At 42.5% G+C, this 21,728-nt stretch overlaps 2 protein-coding genes across 2 annotated transcripts in view; one reads left to right on the forward strand and one right to left on the reverse strand.

Moving 5' to 3' along the window:
- Positions 1 to 21,728, forward strand: part of LOC141271462 (uncharacterized) — an 89,154-nt gene that overhangs the window by 28,913 nt on the left and 38,513 nt on the right. The window contains 1 exon segment of the mRNA XM_073681533.1: positions 10,710 to 11,020. Within this exon segment, the coding sequence (XP_073537634.1) occupies positions 10,710 to 11,020 (311 nt within the window).
- Positions 125 to 21,647, reverse strand: LOC141270750 (uncharacterized). Its single transcript, XM_073680858.1, has 7 exons — positions 21,499 to 21,647; positions 21,142 to 21,290; positions 20,833 to 21,012; positions 20,627 to 20,750; positions 20,446 to 20,543; positions 19,144 to 19,234; positions 125 to 4,823 (listed from the first exon to the last, which is right to left on the reverse strand). The coding sequence occupies exons 2-7, from the start codon at positions 21,217 to 21,219 to the stop codon at positions 3,955 to 3,957; spliced, it is 1,440 nt and encodes a 479-aa protein (XP_073536959.1). The 5' UTR covers positions 21,220 to 21,290; positions 21,499 to 21,647; the 3' UTR covers positions 125 to 3,954.

Raw genomic sequence — 21,728 nt, forward strand, 5'->3', positions numbered from 1 at the left:
TTGTTTAGTATTCAGTATAGGGCATTAAATAGGACAGATTTATAGATCAGTTCACAATGGACATGGCAATACCAAATATGTGTACTTTTTTTGTTTTGTCTCTCTGCTATAGAGTGTTAACTCTTATGGTCAGCAGGGTCCTCTCTCTCTATTATAGTGTGTAATCTTTTATGGTAAGCGGGTCCTCTTTTTCTCTACTGTAGAGTGTAAGCTCTTATGGTGAGCAGGGTCCTTGCTCTCTTCTGTAGAGTATAACCTTTTATGGTAAGCGGGTCCTCTTTCTCTCTACTGTAGAGTACATGCTCTTATGGTCCGCAGGGTCCTCTCTCTCTCTTCTGTAGAGTATAAACTCTTATGGTAAGCAGGTCCTCTTTCTCTCTACTGTAGAGTGTATAATCTTATGGTCAGCAGGGTCTTCTCTCTCTTCTGTAGACTATAACCCCTTATAGTAAGCGGAGTTTTCTCTCTGTATTGTAGAGTGTATTCTCTTATGGTCAGCAGGGTCCTCTCTTCTGTAAAGTATAAGATCTCATGGTAAGCGGGTCCTCTTTCTCTCTACTGTAGAGTTTAAGCTCTTATGGTCAGCTGGGTCCTCTCTCTATTGTAGAGTGTAAGCACTTATGGTCTGCAGGGTCTTCTGTAGAGTGTAAGCTTTTATTGTCAGCAGGGTCCTCTCTCTCTTTCTCATGTAGTGTGTAAGCGCTTAAGGTAAGCAGGTTCCTCTCTCTCTTCTGTAGAGTATAACCGCTTATGGTCAGCAAGGTCCTCTCTCTATTGTAGAGTGTAAGCTCTTATGGTCTGCAGGGTCCTCTCTTCTGTAGAGTGTAAGCTTTTATTGTCAGCAGGGTCCTCTCTCTCTTTCTCATGTAGTGTGTAAGCTCTTAAAGTCAGCAGGGTCCTCTCTCTCTTTCTCCTGTAGAATGTAAGCTCTTATGGTCAGCAGGGTTCTCTGTCTCTACTGTAGAGTATAAGCTCTTTTGGTCAGCCGGGCCCTCTCTCTACTGTAGAGCGTGAGCTCTTATTTTCTGCAGGGTTCTCTCTCTCCTCGTAATTTTCAAGCAATTACAAGCTTTCAAGTATTGATATTCGCAAGTATTTATTTGCTGCAAATCAAATTTTTTGGAAATATTCTGCAAAGTCAGCGAATTTAAGTTTCAAAAGATCCACTCATCTCTTGTTCTGATAAAATATTTTAACATCTAAAAAATAATGAAATAAAGATCTAAACACTAGCATATAAGCTTTAAAAGCAGATGTTTAATAATGATTGATAACAGGTTTTAAAGTTTTCCTAAGCCTCTCACTTCCATCTGATCTGACATCAGACATGGACTCAGCTTGTCTCATCTAATTAATAGGATACTGATAATATAATGAGACATGCTGGGCACTGTCCTGATCACGTATACAGACACTGGACAATCCATTTAACATGCATTTATACTGTATTTTTAAATATAATATTTTATACATGATATGTAGGTGTTATTTTGATTCTATTACTTTATAATACAATCCCAATTAAAAAAAAAGTTGGGATGTAAAATGTAAAGAAAGCAAGAATGCAACGATTTGGAAATCTCTTAACCATATTTTAATTTTCCATTTAGTTTGGAAAAAAATAACTCATTTAGAAATTGATAGCAGTAACACATCTCAAAAAAAAATTGGGAACAGAGTTGGTAAAAAGCTTTAAACACAAGTGGTACTAATAAAAAAAACCGCTGGAGGGCCAATTTTCAACTAAGTCACATGACTGTATATAAAAAGAGCATGTTAGAGAGGCAGAGTCTCCCAGAAGCAAAGATAGTCAGAGTTCACCACTCTGTGATCAACTTCACCTAAAAATTGTGGCGCAATTTCAGAAAAATTTTTCTCAACATAAAATTGGAAAGACTTTGAATATACCACCATCTACAGTAGATAATATCATCAAAAGAGTCAGAGATACAGGAGAAATCCATGTGCAAAAGAGGCAATGCTGAGGGTCAATACTGGATGCTCATGATCTACTGGCCCTCAGGCGGCATTGCATTAAAAACAGGAATTATTCGGTCATGTAGGTCACTGCATGGGCTCAGGAATACTTCTAGAAATCATTGTTTGTGAAAACAGTTCGCCGTGCAATCCACAAATACAAGTTAAAGCTCTTTCATGCAAAGAAGTCATATATCAACACAAACAGAAATGCTGCCATCTTCTCTGGGCCAAAGCTCATTTAAAAAGGACTGAAGCAAAATGGAAAACTGTTCTGCAGTCAGATGAGTCAAAATGTGAAATTCTTTGTGGAAACCTTGGACCCAGTGTCCTGAGGACTCAGGAGGAGAGGGACCATCCAGCTTGTTATCAGCACACAGTGCCTACATCTCTGATGGCATGGGGTTACATTATTGCCTATGGCATGAGCAGATTGCACATCCTAAAAGATGCCATCAATGCTGAGCATTGTGTAGAGGTTTAAAACAACATATGCTCCATCCAGACGTCTATTTCAAGGAAGACTTTGTATATTTCAACAAGTCAATACTAAACCACATACTACCTCCATCATAACAGCATAGCTTAGCAAAAGAAGAGTTCTGGGGATGAACCGGCTGCCTGCAGTGCACACCTTTCACCAATAGAAAACATTTGGTGTGTTAGAAATGAAAAATCTGGGAAAGAAGACCCAAAGCTGAGGATCAGCGTGAATCGTACATCAGACAAGAACGGGACAACATTCCTCTCCCAAAACTCCAGCAATTCATCTCCTCACATCCCAGATCTCTACAGAATGTCGTAAAAAGAAAAGGGGATGCTACACAATGATAGATATGGCCCGGGCACAACTTTTTTGAGATGTGTTGCTACAATTAATTTCTAAATTAGTTAATTATTTCAAATGAAATGGAAAAATGTCCAACATTCAACTGCTGATATGTATTCTATGTTCTGTTGTGAATAAAATATGGCTATAAGATATTTCCAAATCATTGCATGCTTGTTTTCTTTACAATTTATACAGCGTCCTAACTTTTTGAGAATTTGGGTTCTAGATGTTTATTGATAAGTGCTTACAGTTCATAATAATCAGTTAGTTCTGTAAATCACACATAGCCAAAGTATGTCCCTCAGACTAAAACAGTCAAAGGTCTGGAAATCAATTTTAATAAGCAGCAGTGTTTCAGCAGTTCTTGGACTCAGTGACCTCCTGAGCTGCACAGACATAACCCTTAGACACAGATCACGTGCACACAACACGTTACACACAGTGTGTCTGTCTGCCGTTTCTCTTAATATACACACCTATCTGATGGAGCTAAATGTAGTGTATGCGTCTATCTGCCCGCACTCCCTACAATGTACATGCTTGTCTCCCAGCCATGTCATCTCAGTAACAAGAAGTTTGGCTCTCCATTGTCCTACTTGTAAATAAACTCTACCAAAGGATCCGGATTCAGGTCCATGGTATGCAAGGATGTGAATAAGTTGATGCCTCATTATTTGGCCAAATATCATCCAGCCCAAGGTGTGCTTGTGGAAAACAATGGGGATCATTCTGTTCCAGAAGCATGTTTTCGGCCATGTCAAAAGATATTTGTACCTCATTCATATGTGACGTGACCCTACTATGGATCCATGAAAGTTGAAAAATGCTTAACCAATATGTATTACCAATATAATTGATAAGTGCTACTGATAATGCATGTTACAATAAAGTTTACTAAAACATTTATTCTAACCATTATCAACTAATCCAAACCAATAATTCAGTGCTGTTTATAAAACGAGAAAACCTAGCAGAATTAAGTGCAACCAGTTGATTCAGCCCTTCACAACAGTCCAATTTTCTCATGGCCCATTGGGAAAATTGTCCATTTGCTCGAATATACTTTCCCTCTCTTGTGTAAATGTGACACTTTACTTTCCCCTTTACTACAATTTATCAATAAAACAAATAAAACTAAAAAGAAACTACTTCCCTTTGTGAAGTCTTTGATGGTTAAGAAGATGTGATTTCTGTCCGAAACATTTTCCACATTCTGAACAAGTAAATGGCTTCTCAAATTTGTGAGCTCTCTGATGTGTAACAAGATGTGATTTCTGAGTAAAACATTTCCCACAATCGGAACATAAAAATGGCTTCTCCCCTGTGTGAATTCTCTGATGAGTAATCAGATGTGATCTTTTTATAAAACATTTCTCACATTCTGAACATGAAATATCTTTCTGTCCCGAGTGCCCTTTCTGATGTCTAACAAGATCTGATTTCTCTGTAAAGCATTTCCCGCATTCTAAACATGAAAATGGCTTCTCCCCTGTGTGAGTTCTCTGATGTGCAGCAAGTTGTGATTTATTTGTAAAACATTTCCCACATTCTGAACATAAAAATGGCTTCTCCCCTGTGTGAATTCTTTGATGTTTAAGAAAATCTGATTTGTTAGTAAAATATTTCCCACATTCTGTACATAAAAATGGCTTCTCCCCTGTGTGAATTCTTTGATGTCTGACAAAATTTGATTTATCTGTAAAACATTTCCCACATTCTAGACATGAAAATGGCTTCTCCCCTGTGTGAATTCTCTTATGTCTAATAAGATCTGATTTCTGTGTAAAACATTTCCCACATTCGGAACATGAATATGGCTTCTCCCCTGTCTGAGATCTTTGATGTTCACCATCACCTTTGTTATTTTTATTTGACTTAACAGTTTGTGATGAATCAGAAGATAATAACTGTTGAAAAGATGACAGATGTTTGCTGTTAAGTCCTGGAGGACCATGATCATGTACTTCAAAATCTGAAAATATCAGATGTCCCTCTGAGCTCCGGGTGTTCTCATCTGCCAAGAATAAAAGTAATTTTATTATTTTTCAAGAGCAATGCCTGGAAATTATATTATTAAATATATTATTATGTATCAACCTTTTTACACAAATTTTAGTAAAAATCAACTAAGATATAATTTTTATTGTACGCAAGAAACAGATCGATTTTCATCAGTGTTTGGACAAAGTGTCAATTGTTAACATCAGTGTGGCATTCATCTTTCTTGTATGAATAAAAAAATGAAATCAAGTCTTCTTGCTCCTGTTAAACAGTAAAAAAATGGACAGAACACAGATAACACGTGGATGCCATCTGTGTACTGTCTATTTTGTTTCATGGCCCCATTGATTTGAATGGGTAAGTTTTATCCAGAACTCCAAAAAAGCTTGGACATGCGAACGGCCCCGTAGACTAGGAGCAGGTATGTGTTCTATCCGTGAAAACATGGATGTAGATGTAAAATGCATGAGGCCTTAGTCAGCTTTCACTCTCCTCATTCATTGGGAAAGCGCGGGTTGGATGCTGGGTGTGACGCGCGGGGTAACCCCGCCCACAGCCCAGCATCCACCGTGGAACGTAGCACTGAGTAACGCCCGGCTGCAGCCGGAACTTGACGTGTCATCAGTGGATGCCAAAGGCGGCTGATGCCTGTGAGCGTCCAGTGATAGCGCCGCTCACAAGCAATACATACATCTAAAGGTCGTTTTTCATATCCAACGTCTTCATTGATTTATGTTACCAGACAATGTGAACTGAGGTCTAAGATGGCAGACATACAAGAAACAGAGGCATGTTCACACTAGCAAAAAAGAAGCAAGACAAAAATATATCTCATACCCTACCATAATTATATATAAATGTAAAGCAAAGTTGCATAATAAATATAGGGTACTTAGTGAACTATTTTTGATCAAAAAAAGTATACAAGCCGTCCCACCAGCGGCAAGGTGACCCTAAATTGGGACGGTACCTATACTGCCTATATTAAAAACCTTACTGTATATCAAAGTTGAAATAATGCATATAAAAGGGTAGACAAATAGGACCGGGTCCCAACTCCAGACCAGGTTTTTAATATAGGCAGTATAGGTACCGTCCCAATTTAGGGTCACCTTGCCGCTGGTGGGACGGCTTGTATACTTTTTTTGATCAAAAATAATTTATATATAATTATGGTAGGGTATGAGATATATTTTTGTCTTGCTTCTTTTTTGCTATTGATTTATGTTGTAGTGAGCCTGCCACCAGCCTTTTCTAGGTACATTTTTTAACAGTGGAGAATCATAAGTCCATGCTTCTAGGTGATGTCCATCTCACCACTGCAGTTTGCAATAAACCAATGAAGCAAGAACTATTTAAATAGCTCAACACAACTAATATAACAAGTGGTTTCTCCAAGTTCAAAACAAAATGTCTCTTTTAGGGACTCCTGCAGCCTCAGATTTATTTCTAGCAAACATTTTTAGTGCTTATTAAAGCAACATTTGGCTGTTATAACCTGCTGTAAAGGTGATGTGCAGCCAGACACCAGCTTCTTGTAGCTTCTGCAATAATAGCCCATTCTTCATGGTCAATGGCCTCTAGCTCACTAACCTGTTTGCAGCATCAGAGAATGCACAATTTGGGCCTACAGCGCCATGATGCTTTTAGTTTGAACTGTTAAACTGTATTGCCTGACCCTTTGGCAAGCAGGAAGTTGAGGCCAGAGGAGCAGACTGCTACTGCCAAAGACTAAGGTTTGCAAGCTAAGACTTCTCATCCTCCAGTTATTGTTCATGATCATCAGAAATTTTATATTTAACAGATTATTGTTTTGACCAGTATTAAGTTCAATAGATAGGCTGCAGACCAGCGAAAAGGTTCTGTAATTCTGACCTCTGAAAGAAGATGTTCCATTCTTAATATCCTTTCATAATATCCTCCATATATTCAATTCTTAATATCCTCTCCTCTAGCCTAAACCCTTGTAAACATATATGTATTGTAATGTGTGTTAATATACTCACTGATTGATATGTTCTCTGGTTTCCACCATGGCTCAGGTCCTCTTATGGGTCACAAGACGGCTATTCCGACTTGCATGTGACCTGGAAGTCACTTTTAGGCCATGTTCACACATTCAGCATTTGGTAAGTATTTTACACCAGTATTTGCCAAAATCAGGAGTTGAACAATCAGAGGAAAAGTATAATAGAAATAGCTGCATAGGTTCACATTGTAAAATTGACTTCTGGCTCACATATAAAACCCTAATGTGATCCGACAAGTCGGAATATCCATCACATGACCCAGAAAAGGACTAGAGTAGCGCTGGTAGTTTGGGAGGACGTCGATCAGCGCGTATATTACTGCATGTACGCTACACTACATATACATTCACACAGGTTTAGGTAATTAGAAGTTTGGTGGGAGTGATTCTTTAAGGGTCTTGGTCCACAGGGTCTATGAGCATTCCAATGTTTTTTTGGGTTTGCTAATTCTCACTTTCTGATTATCCCCTCTTTTCATCTTTGGTGACCCGCATCAACGCAGTAACCAAGAAAATGTTCAACTCTAAGAACTGGACTCCTTAGGCTGAAGCAGCTTATCTTAGCTTAAAACAGGTATGTATCTCTGCTTAAGTTTTCCATCAGCCTGAGCCTGATCCCTTTACGCCTTTCTGCTTGGAAGTAAACACACTAATAGTGTGGGGCTCTTCTGCCTTAAGGAAATATAACAAAAAAATTTAAACTGATGATATGAGCAGCACGGGGGCTTAGTAGTTAGCACTGCAGCTGGGGTCCTGGGTTCAAAACCCACCAAGGACAACATCTGCAAGGAGTTTGTATGTTCTCCCCGTGTTTGCATGAGTTTCCTCCGGGTTCTTCGGTTTCCTCCCACACTACAAAGACATACTGATAGGGAATTTAGATTGAGAGTCCCAATGGGGACAATAATGTCTGTAAAGCGCTGTGGAATTAATGGCGCTATATAAGTGAGTAAAATAAATAAATAAAAATTCTTCCCATGAGTTTTTATCTGCAATGTGAAGAATTCCAGCATTGGTGACTCAGACCTGCTTGTTATCATACTGGCTTGGGAGAAATGGAGACTTCTATGGTAAGGGCTCATCACCAAGGCAAGCCTATACAGACCATATCTGCTCATCGCTTGAATCCTCAGCAAGTTTGCAAGTTCTTCTTGTTCTCATACTTTGATCTTTACCTAAATTTTTGCCTTGTAGACAAGAATGTTAAAACTGCCCAATCTCGTCCTTTTGAAAATACTGACCACTCTACTGATCCTCTTTTCATCATTGTCCCTAGCTGTGTTCTCCCAGTGACTCCAGGTCACATCTGTGACATCCCTCCTAGAAAGAACTTAATTTAAAGAGTAACCGTTACTTCAATTTTTATTTCATAAATCAATATAAAAGTAAGGGACTTTACAATATATCTTATCAGAGAAATCTGTTTCTTTCTCCTCTTTTACTCATCTTTCACTTCTCAATTCATAACATTGAATCGTTGAAAAAGCCAAGGCGAAGCATGCTTTGGAGTCCCGGGGTCCTTACTCCTTGGTATCTTTCACGACACATATGGTACGTTACCATTGACATCATTGCTCTTGTATTGAGATGTATTGGAATGTTGATTGGTGTAATAGCCACTAGATTATGAGTGAGTGTGAGCTTATTTTCTCTCGTCCTGCAACATGTTATTATAATTTACCTATTATTTCTCCAATCCCCTCCACGACAGCACACCTGGAGGTTGCCTCCCCATCCTAATTAGGGACAGGAAAACAAGAGGTTAAATAGCCCCTCCCCGCTACCATCCCCAGTGTTTTCCTCTCCCTATGGGATGAAGAGGTTTCCTAGGGTGGCTGCGGCCGGCGAGCAGGGCGTTATTAAATTTACCTGTGCCGGGCTGCAGGAAGTGATCAACTCCGGCCTTCCTTTCCTGGCAGATCCCGTTCCCTCTGGTGCGGGACCCCATCACTCGCCTGCGCCTACAGGTATAGCTGAGTGGGGTTTGGGGGCTGGGGGCCTCCTGTAGCTCCCCAGCCGGAGTCTCCTCTGTCCTCCATGGCAGCGTTCTCGCGCGCATGCAGGATGCGCCGGAAGTCAGGTATTCGGCCTGCGGGACGTCACTTCTGGTTGCGTTCCACCGTGGAACGCATGGGGCCGCGGCGGGAAATTCAAACTGAAAACCGCGATTTTGCCCAGGAATGGAGGATCTTTCACTGAATAGGTAGAAATTTGCCGCTGGATCTCGGTCTCCTCTATAAAAGACCCAGATGAGAAGACACCATTAAGGTAGGACAGAATATTCTGCTGCTATGGAGGGTGTTATTTCAAAGCCTGCGTCTGCAGAGCCCAGTGCTAACCCGGCCCCTGTAAGTACTTAGGGGCAAGGTTGTTCCCCACTCTCTTTTGAGCAGGATCCCAAAATGTATTTTAAATCTCCCCTTTTTAAATTTTAGGGAGACAAGGATACTGCCCCGAGAGTGGGAGAAAATGCTACAATTTGCTTATGTGCCATTTGTAGGAAAAAGCTTACTTCAGGGTATAAGAAACCCCTATTCCAGAAAAGCACTAACAGCATTGTGAAGGAGGAACAGCCTTCCCTTATGGAAGAAGTCAGGGGAATTGTTCGGCAGGAAATACAATCCTCCCTAGTCTCCTTCTCGCAGTCGTTCTCACAAGCCAGATCTGAGGGTCCATCTCCACCGAAAAAGAGAAAGTATACGGTTAGGGATACCTCTGATTCAGAAGAATTGGGATCCATGGAGGAACCTGAGGAAGGGGTCCTAAGTGAAGATCATGAGGAGGATAAGAAATATTACTTTCCTGCCGAAAATATGGAATAATTGTTGTCGCAGATGAGAGACACTATGTAGGTGGCAGAAGAAAACCCGTACAGTTCAGGACGAGATGTTTGGGAGTCTGAAATCCAAGAAGAAGTTAGTGTTCCCGGTGCATGACAACATTCGGAGTCTAATAATGGATGAATGGGAGTCACCTGAAAAAAGGCTTAGTGTTATAGGAGAAATTAAGGATAGATTCCCTCTGGATGAAAATATGGCTAAGCTATGGACGGAAATTAAGTGGCAAGGGTAGCGAAGAAAACAACCCTTCCCTTTGAAGACTCGTCCCAGCTGAAGGATCCTATGGATAGGAAGATGGACAGTCTGCTAAGGAAGACATGGGAAACATAGGCGGCTTCACTGAAGACGAATATCGCTTCGATTTGTGTAGCTCGTTCCATGTTTCTCTGGCTACAACGACTAGAGGAACATCTCTGGAAAAGTACTCCTCGGGAGGACCTCCTGGCATCTCTTCCTTTTCTGCAAAAGGCCACTGGATTCCTAGCTGATGCCTCAGCGGAGTCTGTCAAGATTGCGGCAAGATCGGCGGCCTTATCTAATTCCACAAGAAGAGCTCTATGGTTGAAGATGTGGAATGGGGAAACGCATCAAAGTCTAAGCTTTGTTCCATCCCGTTTAAAGGAGAGTATATGTTTGGAGCAGTCTTGGACGAGCCGCTGGAGAAAGCATCCGACAAGAAGAAGTCTCTGCCAGAGCTGAAGATTTCAAGAAACTTCAGGAAGAGACCATTTCTTCCTCCTCAGCAGCAACAGCAGCAAGCATTTCAGTATAGAGGCAAGGGTAAAACCTGTCGCTGGAGTTACTCAAAAGGGGGAAGAGGAAAAAATATCTAGGCAAGAAAGACAATGACGCCAAGAAGGTAGGAGGCAGGATTGCAAGCTTCCTTCCACAGTGGCAGCTAATATCTTCAGACAGGAAGATCCTGGACATGGTGGCGGTAGGAGCCGAAATAGACTTTGCTACCTACCCTCCAAGAATGGTAGAAGTAACTTCTTTACTGGTGCAAGATTACACAAGTTCCTAATGACAGGTCTTCAGAATCTGCAAAACTCGGGAGTTATATCATCAGTGCCTCGCATGGAACAAGGAGAAGGTCATGATTCTCGAGTGTTTCTGTTGAAAAAGGTTTCAGGTTCCTACAGGATAATCCTCAATCTAAAACATCACAACCAATATGTGAAATACAGAAGGTTCAAGATGGAGTCGATAAGGTCCACGATTCCGTTGATTGGGAAAGGATTTGTCATGGCAACAATAGACCTGCAAGAGGCATACTACCATGTGCCAATTCACCCAGCCTACAGGAAATTTCTCAGATTTGCCTTAAATCAGAACCAAAAGGTACTTCATTTTCAATTCAATGTACTCCCCTTCGGAATCTCGTTGGCACCCCGTCTGTTTACAAAGATCATGGCAGAGGTGGTAGGTTGTCTAACAAGACGGAATATCAGCATCGTCCCTTATTTAGACGATTTTTTAGTGATGGCTCCCTCAGTTTCAAGTTTGGAAAGAGACCTTCAGATGACCCTCCAGATTCTGGAATCATTGGGATGGCTGATAAATTACAAGAAGTCAGATCTGATTCCCTCCACCAGGAAGACTTTCTTGGGAATTCTCCTGGATTCTCAGCAGCAAGCCTCTTTTCTGACAAAAGAAAAACAAATTCAGTTAAGGTCGAAAGTTTATGCACTGAAGAACCGGAGCAGAGTTTCAATAAGATTCGCCATGTCTGTCCTCGGGACCATGACCTCATGTATTCAAGCGGCACCTTGGGGTCAAGCGCATTCAAGGGTCCTTCAAAACTACATCCTTTCCTGTTGGGACAGATCTTCAAGTTCCCTCACCAGCAGGACTCATCTGCCAGAGAAGGTAAAGCATCTTTAAGGTGGTGGCTCTCTCCAGGAAATCTGGAGAAAGGTTCGGCATGGATTCAACTTCCCTTGTTATCGACAATCAATAAAATGAATCGCACAAAAATATCAAAATGCCCATGTGTCTGCATAAACAGCAAAAACCTATAATATAACACATAGACTGATAATATATAAAATGTAACATTTATTATTGATATATTAAAAACAATAAAAGATACATACATATAATAAGGGAAAGGAAACAACACAAACAAAGGTCGCCGGGATTGACAGCTACAGTACATATAAGAATATTCGCCAATGAATCAAATTCAATCACATGCTGCAAATATATAAAAGATCCGCACTGCAAGTAATCATGTGAGATTTACATAAAGTACAAAGTGTTAATAGATAAACTCACAGTACAGAACAATCAATAAAGCAGCAGAGTGTATGAGTATGGTAAAACGGAATATAGAGTAAGTAAGGATGACAGAGCTGTACTGACCCGTAAGACCTGAATCCAACGCGCGTTTCGCCTGGGCTTTAACGAGGATTTGATTCATTGGCGAATATTCTTATATGTACTATAGCTGTCAATCCCAGCGACCTTTGTTTGTGTTGTTTCCTTTCCCTTATTATATTTATGTATCTTTTATTGTTTTTAATATATCAATAATAAATGTTACATTTTATATATTATCAGTCTATGTGTTATATTATAGGGGTTTTTTTTCCCTTGTTATCGGTCAAGACAGACGCAAGCAAAAGGGGATAGGGAGCAGTAGTCTCCCACGTGGCCTTTCAAGGAGTCTGGTCACAAGAAATAGCAGAACAATCCTCAAACCTAAGAGAACTGAAAGCGGTGGAGGAAACCCTATGGGCGGCCAATTCTCTACTTCAGGGGTCACATGTCAGCGTCTACTCGGACAATATGACAACTGTAGCCCACTTAAGACATCAGGGAAGTACAAAAAACAGGAGATTGCAAATGATCTGAGAAAGGATCTTCCACTGGGCGGAGCATCATCTACTATCCTTGTCGGCTCTGCACCTGAGGGGCTCCAACAACTATCAGGCAGATCTGTTGAGCAGGAAAGACATTCATCCAGGGAAGTGGAGTCTGAACTCAAAGATATTTCAGATGATTGTACAAAAGTGGGGATACCCAGATGTGGATCTGTTTGTGAACCAGAAAAATGCAAAAGTAAGAGCCTTTTTCTCCTTGGACCCCGAGGATTCAGCAACAGGGATAGATGCATTCGCTCACCCTTGGGAAGTCGGGCTTGCTTATGCTTTTCCCCCGATTCCGTTAATACCAAGGACCTTACAAAAAATCAGGTCGAAAAGAGTCAAGACGATTCTAATAGCCCCAATGTGGCCAAAAAGAGCATGGTTTGGAACACTGAGCAAGTCTAAAAATGGAGTATCCGTTGATGCTTTCTCAAATCCACGATCTGCTGCATCAGGGCCAGATCTACCATCCGGCCCCTCAAAATCTGTCTCTAACGGCTTGGCTTCTGAGACCGCCCTCTTAAGAGCCAGAGGCTTCTCAGTAGAGGTGATCCATACACTGCAGAAAAGCAGAAAACAGGTCACGAATTCCATCTATGAAAAAGTCTGGAAAGCTTTCAAATTATGGTATGAACCTCGTCTATTAGATCCCTTTCGGCCTGACATGGCCAGAATCTTGGATTTCCTACAGAACGGTCTGTCTAAAGGATTGAGACCAAACACACTTAAGGTCCAAGTCTTGGCATTAAGCTCCTATTTTGATACTGATTTGGCCCAGAACAGATGGATTTAGAGGTTCATGACAGCTGCTTCTCGGATAAATCCAACAAGAGCTAAAATAGTTCCACCTTGGGATCTCAACATCGTTCTTAGAGGCCTAGCTATGCATCCTTTCGAGCCAATAGCCGAGGCACATATAGACAAATTGTCTTGGAAAGCGGCATTGCTTATAGCTCTGACTACAGCCAGGAGAGTGGGTGAAATCCAAGCCCTGTCTATCAGAGAACCTTATTGTCGTATTTTGGAGCACAGGATCATCCTCCAGTTGGAACCTTCTTTTCTTCCCAAGGTGTCATCTAATTTTCATATGTCTCAATCCCATTATTCTTCCGTCTTTCTGTCAAAATCCATCAAATAGCAAGGAAGAAGAATTCCACGCATTGGACGTAAGAAGGACTATAATCCACTACTTGAGTGAGAATGAAACTTGGAGGAAGGATCAGAACTTATTTGTTCAATATGGAGGCCCCAATAAAGGGAAGAAAATTGCAAAAAATACGCTAGCAAATTGGATTAAGAAAGCAATTTGTGAAACATACATAGTTCAATATTTGCCTCCTCCGGAATCCTTGAAAGCTCATTCTACTAGAGCTATGTCGGTCTCTTGGGCTGAAAAGGCTAGCGCATCCATCGAGCAGATTTGCAGGGCAGCTACGTGGTCATCTGTCCATACCTTTGCTAAACATTATAAATTAGATGTAATGTCAAATAGAGATTTAGCATTTGGAAGGAAAGTCCTTCAGGCCGTTGTCCCTCCCTTAAATTCATTCTTTGGTATTACTCCAGGTGTGCTGTCGTGGAGGGGATTGAAGAAAATAGAATTAGACTTACCGGTAATTTGGTTTCTAAGACCCTCCACGACAGCACGGGTAATTCCCGCCCTTTCCTTGTTGATGGAAAAATCCTCAGTGTTAATAAAATATTTAGAGCATTCATACTGTGTGGTCCTTTGAAAACACTGGGGATGGTAGCGGGGAGGGGCTATTTAACCTCTTGTTTTCCTGTCCCTAATTAGGATGGGGAGGCAACCTTCAGGTGTGCTGTCGTGGAGGGTCATAGAAACAGAATTACCGGTAAGTCTAATTCTATTTTTGTAGTCTCATGCAATACCATGTTCTAAATGTACAACTAATTGTCCCCTTATCTTTTTAAGAATTTCATATATTAAGAAAAAATATATTTATATTAATTCCTGAGTGGTTATTCAAATTTTTTTGTAGGTTTTTATTGTTTGTAATAACCACAAAAACTCGATATTTGTGATTCTGTATTCGCTCATGCCACCTGCATCTTAAAAACATCTCCAGAATCTGACCGTTTTCTCACCTTTGAAACTGCAAAAATTGTTATTGTCGCTCTTTTCCATTCTCATTTAGACTACTGCAACTCTCTACTGATCGGTCTCCCTCTTAAAAAACTTTCTCCTCTCCAATCTGTCCTGAATGTGGCAGCTAGGGTCGTATTTTTGTCCAGCCTCTACACTGATGCCTCCATTTTGTGCCAGTTGTTGCACTAGTTGCCAACTCGCTACAGAATACAATATAAACTTATCTCTCTCACCCACAAAGCTCTTCACAGTTCAGCACCACCATACATTTCCTTGCTCATCTCCGTCTACTACCCTACCTGTGCCCTCCATTTTGCAACTGATCTAAGACTAACATTCTCCATAATCCAAATCCCACATCTCCGTTTCCAAGACTTCTCTCATGCTGTGCCTGTTTTCTGGAATGCATTACCCCAGATGATTCGACAAATACCTAGCCCCCATATTTTTTAAGCGTGCTTTAAAAGCACATATCTTTAGACGCCTATTACCTCACTTCACTAATCTAACTCTCCCCTGTTCCTTCATTCTAAATTTTCCTCAGAATCTGGTCCCTCCTACTCATCTCTCTCCACATCCTCTATGGACCCAATAGCACATGGTAACTGTGTAGTGAGCTGGCCGGCTCTGGCTGTTCTGTGATAATTGATATAGAGCCTGTTACAGAAGTGATTACACAGGATGATGTTGCCACCTTGTGGCCAGAGGTTGCACCTGCGCAGGGTGTGATGACAGAGAAAAAGACTGAGCCTCCTGTGTCCCGCCCTAGAGCGTCACGTGACCAAAGTGAGAAGCAGGAAAAAGTGCGCGAAGAGTCTGCTGTGGTCTGTGAAAAGAGCCAGGACGGTGTGCAGGCCCTCGTGTGTGGTGCAGGAGAGACTCTCAACGTGATTTCTTCTATCTAACACCATATCCTCGGAGCCTTCCCCAGCTTCTGCACTGCTGAAGGATTCAGCTGTTACACTCCCTGCTACTGGAGTGTGGACTACATAAGGGGACCCACCAGAGCTTCTATTCGGATCAGAGAGACTGTAAGCGGGAGCTCTGGCGAGAGGCCGAAGTATCCCTTCCTTTCTTTCCGCGAATTCTGCTGTTCCTGTTTTTTTTTTTCCGTCTGGGACGCCCTCCTGCAAAGACAGACAGGCCTGCGACAGGGGACACATCCTTCTGGAGTAAAGGACTGGTAACGTGTGAGTAGGGACAGTGAGGGTCAGCTTATAAGTACACGTTATTGCTGTGAACATTTACGGTTGTCATTTATTGTTTTTCTTTGCTGTGTTAAAAATGTATACGAGTAAAGATACGGTTATCAAGATAGAGTCTGTGTGTGGGGATCTTGCTGGGACAGATCATAGATACCAATGCGCGGCCTTGCCCGCGGTCACTTCAACTGCACTTAGACAGATCCTGGCTGATGACTGGATCATGCAGCTGTATATGAAAACCCCTATTTATTACATTGATGGCTGCACCATACATGACGAGCGCGTTCTACCTATTGTGCCCCCTATTTACTTATAGATTGTAGGTTGCGAGCAGGACCGTCACTCCTCCTGTAACTGCTGAACGATGTGTTACTTTGTATCATCTTTATTGTTGGTACATGTCCCCGCTTAATTGTAAAGTGCTGCGGAATATGTTGATGTTATAGAAATAAAATTGTTATTAAAATAATTATTATAGGATTATATTAATTCAGAAGAAGTAAAATCTGTATTTATTGAAGACAGATTTTCCCATTTATTGAGATACAAGATAACAAATGCCTACAAATATCTGAAGGGTCGTCTCTGTGTAGAAGGATCATCCTTATTCTCATTTGTGTAGTATCGGCGTCTCTGCCCCCTGACAGGCAGAGACGTCGTCCCTCTTACCGCCGCGCTCCCCGCCCCGCGTACTCCAGCGCTTCTGCTGCTGCTGGCGCGCGCAGCTTCCCGGGCATTGTGCTTAGGGCGCGCGCTCCCTCCCTCTTAAAGGGGCCGTGCGCGCTGTCCTAAGGAGTCCCCGGCCAATGGCCGGAGGACCTCTCATATAAAAGGCACCTCCTCCAAAATGGAGCTGCCCATGCAAGGTTGTAGCTTTGTGTGTTAAACTCTGCTTAAGCCCTCAGGTCCCACTGCTAGCCTGACTACCAGTCCAGCCCGCCAGCCTGACTACCAGTCCAGCCCACCAGCCAGACTACAAGTCCAGCCCGCCAGCCTGACTACAAGTCCGGCCCGCCGGCCTGACTACAAGTCCGGCCCGCCGGCCTGACTACAAGTCCAGTCCGCCGGCCTGACTACAAGTCCGATCCGCCGGCCTGACTACAAGTCCGATCCGCCGGCCTGACTACAAGTCCGGTCCGCCGGCCTGACTACAAGTCCGGTCCGCCGGCCTGACTACAAGTCCTGTCCGCCAGCCTGACTACAAGTCCAGTCCGCCAGCCTGACTACAAGTCCAGTCCGCCAGCTTGTCTACTCTCCAGCCCGACAGTCTGTCTACAGTCCAGTCCGCCAGTCTGTTTATGGGCCCTGCCCGCCTGCTTACCTGGAAGCACCTGCCCATTACCTGCCGTGCCTGCCAGCTCGCTTACCTGGAAGCACCTGCCCGTTACCTGCCGTGCCTACCAGCCCGCTTACCTGGAAGCACCTGCCTGTTACCTGCCGTACCTGCCAGCCCGCTTACCTAGAAGCACCTGCCTGTTACCTGCCGTGCCTACCAGCCAGTCTACCTGGAGGCTCCTGCTTGTTACCTGCCGTGTCTGCCAGTCCGTCTGCCCGGATCACCCGTCAGCCTGCCTGCCGTGCTCATCTGCTGTACCGGTCAGTCCCTGCCTTCTGACCCGTGGGAGTCACCTGCTCTCATACAAGGTCGGTCCCAGAGTAGCACCTGGTCCCTCTGCTCAGTCCTTCCCTGGTCACGTAGTCAACTGAGCCGCCGTACGACCTTGGTCGGTCCGAGTTGATACCTAGTTACGCCCCTCTGGTCCCTCCTTGCACCGCAGCGCAGAGGTTCCACCACCCAGATCTGTAACAATTTGCACATGGAAACACAAGAAGCAATGGAATGAAACTGAAATGGAGAAGATACAGGTTTAGATATTAGAAAAAAGTTTTTGACAGTGAGGGTGATCAATGAGTGGAACAGGCGGCAAGAGAGGTGGTGAGTTCTCCTTCAATGGAAGTCTTCAACCAGAGGCTGGACAGACTTCTGTCTGAGATGATTTAGTGAATCCTGTATTGAGCAGGGGGTTGGACACGATGGCCATGGAGGTCCCTTCCAACATTAACATTTTATGATTCTATGACAATTGGTGCTTTTAAAACTGTAAAAAGGGGGAGCAAGAGGCAGAAACAGACATTCTGTTGCATGTTCTCCTGAATCCATAGTTACAGTTCTCCACAGAACATTATAAGCACCAGTAGCATCTCTTATCTGAGTTCTGAGTAAAGGGAGAGGGAAAACAGTTTTTCTGTAAATTGAGAACATTGAGAGTGAATGACCAGTCCGGAAGTAGAAAGAAGCAAACTTCTGATATATGATATATTACAAAGTTTCTTATTTTCATGCACACTACTGATTTATGAAAATATATAAAAAATGACGGCTACTCTTTAACAGGATGAAAGCATATTCTATTCTGGGGACATTTCTCCAACTTGGCTGACACCTACTAAATCACAAATGTTTATTGCTTCTCGTGCCTGTTCCTGATTCTCTATGGACATCAACATACCATATATAACAATTTATGCAGCTCATTCGACCATCGAGTTATTTGGGTGAGTGCGAACAGATTTTCCAAAATGTAGGATCAAGATTTAGACTTGCGCCTTGCGAATTATAGCTGATCAATTTAGAGTTCTTTCCAGCCTATCACCCTCGGTCCAGCGGCCAAGGTGAACGAGTCATTGAGTTTCGGCCTGGAGACAAGGGCTGACTCTACTTAAGACATATCAAGCAGGTGCACGCGCTGGTCGACAAGAAGTGCAGCCTAACATCTTTTGCAGATTTTCAATTCTTTTTATGTCTCTCTTATTTTTCTAAAATTTCCTGTGTTACCTATTACTCCTCTTCTGGTCCTGATGCTAAATTTGTGGTTAATTAACTTGAACCATCCAGCATGCATTAAAATATTAGAATAAACAATTACCTTACGCTCATTTTTCAAAGCCTTCCCAGCTGCCACGTTGATTTCTGTACCTCCTCTTCCGGCCAGACAGTGATGTGACCACTGCAGCCAATCTATGATCACAGCAGTAACGTCTGTGCTCTGGCCACTTATTGGCTGCAGCAATCACATGTCTGCAAGACAAGAACAGAACGTAGGACGAAAACAAAAGCCATTTTAACTTGGTTAACTGATAGTTTGGCATTTCCGCATGAAATTTGCCTTCCAGTATAATCCACACCCAAAAAAATTGTGTACTGTAAAAAAATGATGACATAATTGTACCATACAGTGAGTGTAATCTGTGACTTCCCTGCATTTAGTGGTCACTACTCACCTGTGCGGTTATCTGTAGGAATCTCTTCTTTACACAGCTCATCACCCCTCACATATGGCTCTGTATTATTAATATGGGGCAGATCTTCACCCTGAAACAAAGATTGTGAAAGGCACAGGCAGATGAAGATGTTTGAGAAGATCCAGACAACATCGTCTATGATCAAATTTATCCTGTCATCTCCGCCAGATATAAAACATACACTGAATGGCCATCTTTTATGAGAGATGCCCATATACTAGTGCGATAAACCTCCTTTGGCCTTCAGAATACAGAACATTGTCATGTCTTCTATTCTTATAGGTGTAGATCGTTCTTCAGGAATATTGGCCCATGCTGACAGGATAGCTTTGTGCAGTTATCACAACTTAGATGGCGGTCCTGACATGTGCTGAACCTCGTCCCACACATGCTGTATAAAATGAACGCTTGGGAACTGTGAAGGTCGGGAAAGCAAGAAAAACTTTGCTTTTGCATTTGTAGAATAAATTCATGACTATACGAACCTAATAGCAAGGTGCGCTTTCCTTCTGCCATAAAGGGGTGAATTTGGTTAACTTACATGTAAGAAAGCCCTAATGTCTAAATGTACAGGTATCAGAGGACACAGTATGTGCCAAAAAAACATTCCCTGCACCATTACTCCATCTCTACCAGCCTGACAGTAAAGGTTGATAGATTAATGATATTTGTTTGACTCTCTCCTCCATATGGTGCCTCAGAAATCTGGATTTATCCAACCAGGCAAAGTTTTTACATTACTTAGTGATCTGATTTTTGCGATTTTTTTTTATACAAGTCATGCTTTACTGTTTCCCTCAGACAACAGTAGGACTAGAACTGGTCTTCTACCCTTATAGTTCATCTGCTGCTAAATTAATAATGTATTGTACATTCTAACACCTTAATCAATCATTCAGCACATTGTAATCAACTGTAATTTGCTTCACTGCAGAACGTAAGTTCATTAGAATTATTCTTCAAATCTTTCTAGGACAACTTGGACAATTTTTTAAATACTGGTCCTCGCTGCTCTAGAAAAGATGACCTCGTTTATGTTGTTGATTAACATTCAATACTGTTCCATGGAAAATGTATTCACTAGATTTTATACTGCACTCCAGGGTCACTGGTCTAATCTCATACATTAAGGCTCCAATTGGTGAAACACAGGTGCCTCTAATAAATTGTCAATTGTCTGTTCAGTATTAATACCGGTGGATAAAACAAGACTGAACACAAGACCTTCTCAGCCTTCTACACATCATAGGGAAGATTTCATGACACCTTCTCTCCATCTACCTGATGATCCTGAGGAACATCGGGATCTTCTTCTTTACAGTCCTGTGGAAGAAGAGGAAGGGGACATCTCTCTGGTGTTGCCCTCTTACTGGATAGATCTGTAGGAAACACATACAGGGACTGAATTCATTCTTTACATCCAGATAATTATAGGCCGTGTGTATTTAGTCCTGTCTATTACCTGGTGATGTGAGGGGCTGGGGAACCTCCATCATGACGTCCTTGTACAGATCTTTGTGTCCTTCTAAATACTCCCACTCCTCCATGGAGAAATAGATGGTGACATCCTGACACCTTATAGGAACCTGACACATACAATGATACCGTCATCCCCCGTTCCCTTCATAGCGTTACTGTATAATGTCCCAGCATTCCCAGCAGTGTCACCTCTCCAGTCAGCAGCTCAATCATCTTGTAGGTGAGTTCTAGGATCTTCTGGTCATTGATGTTCCCATGTATCAGGGGGTGAGGTGGAGGCCCCGTGATTGGGCTCAGGGGTCTTCCCCCTCCCTCAGACACAGGGTCCTGACAGCGCTCACTAGAGGTCTTCTTCACTACTGTGTAATCCTGGTTATGGAGAGACATATTAATAAATCTCACTACAGACATTTCCAGAGTCCTCACCTCTCCAGTTCTGTCCATCTGTTATTCCCATAGATAAGAATGATGTAATGTGACGTCATCAGAATCTCTCACCTCTCCAGTAAGCCGGAAGAGGATCTCTAGGGTGAGGTGTAATATCCTCTCCGCCATCTTGTCCCTGTCCCTATCCATCCTTGATGGTCAATCAGGAGAATTCTCTTATATAGAAGATCTCCACTGAGAGGATCCGATATTGTAGGGACCTGAATGGGGAGAAGATGACGATGTAACATCATAAAGATCCCATGTAAGAAATCTCCGGAGCTGTTACCGGCTTCACATGATCACTACATCCAGTCATGGCCCCGTCCTGCCCCCGGTATAACACACAATCACATTATAGTCACATACAGGGATTTATCACAGGCTCAGCACTGAGGGGGTTAATAGTAATGGGGAATCTCCACATACCTCCACCTGCAGAGCCGCACACTGGATATATGTAGATTACAACTGCTGCCTCTTAACATGGGAAAAATCTCCTCATTTACAGCATACCCAAGGATGGCTCCTCCCACACAAGAGTCTGGTCACATGGGTATGACATCATCACAGGTCCTGTGCACACAGAACAGCCATATATCCAGTGTGCGGCTCTGCAGGTGGAGGTATGTGGAGATCCCCCATTACTATTAACCCCC

The sequence above is a fragment of the Phyllobates terribilis genome, unplaced genomic scaffold (assembly GCF_046119375.1).
Source record: "Phyllobates terribilis strain yellow unplaced genomic scaffold, ASM4611937v1 Scaffold_5__5_contigs__length_657084704, whole genome shotgun sequence".
In the NCBI taxonomy this organism is placed as follows: domain Eukaryota; kingdom Metazoa; phylum Chordata; class Amphibia; order Anura; family Dendrobatidae; genus Phyllobates; species Phyllobates terribilis.

Coding starts and splice junctions, on each gene's coding strand:
- LOC141270750 (XM_073680858.1), bottom strand. CDS start 21,219: ATGGATAGGGACAGGGACAAGATGGCGGAGAGGATATTACACCTCACC. Junction 21,013..21,141: donor TCTTCCGGCTTACTGGAGAG/GTGAGAGATTCT, acceptor CTCCATAACCAG/GATTACACAGTAGTGAAGAA. Junction 19,235..20,445: donor ATGTTCCTCAGGATCATCAG/GTAGATGGAGAG, acceptor TCTTTGTTTCAG/GGTGAAGATCTGCCCCATAT.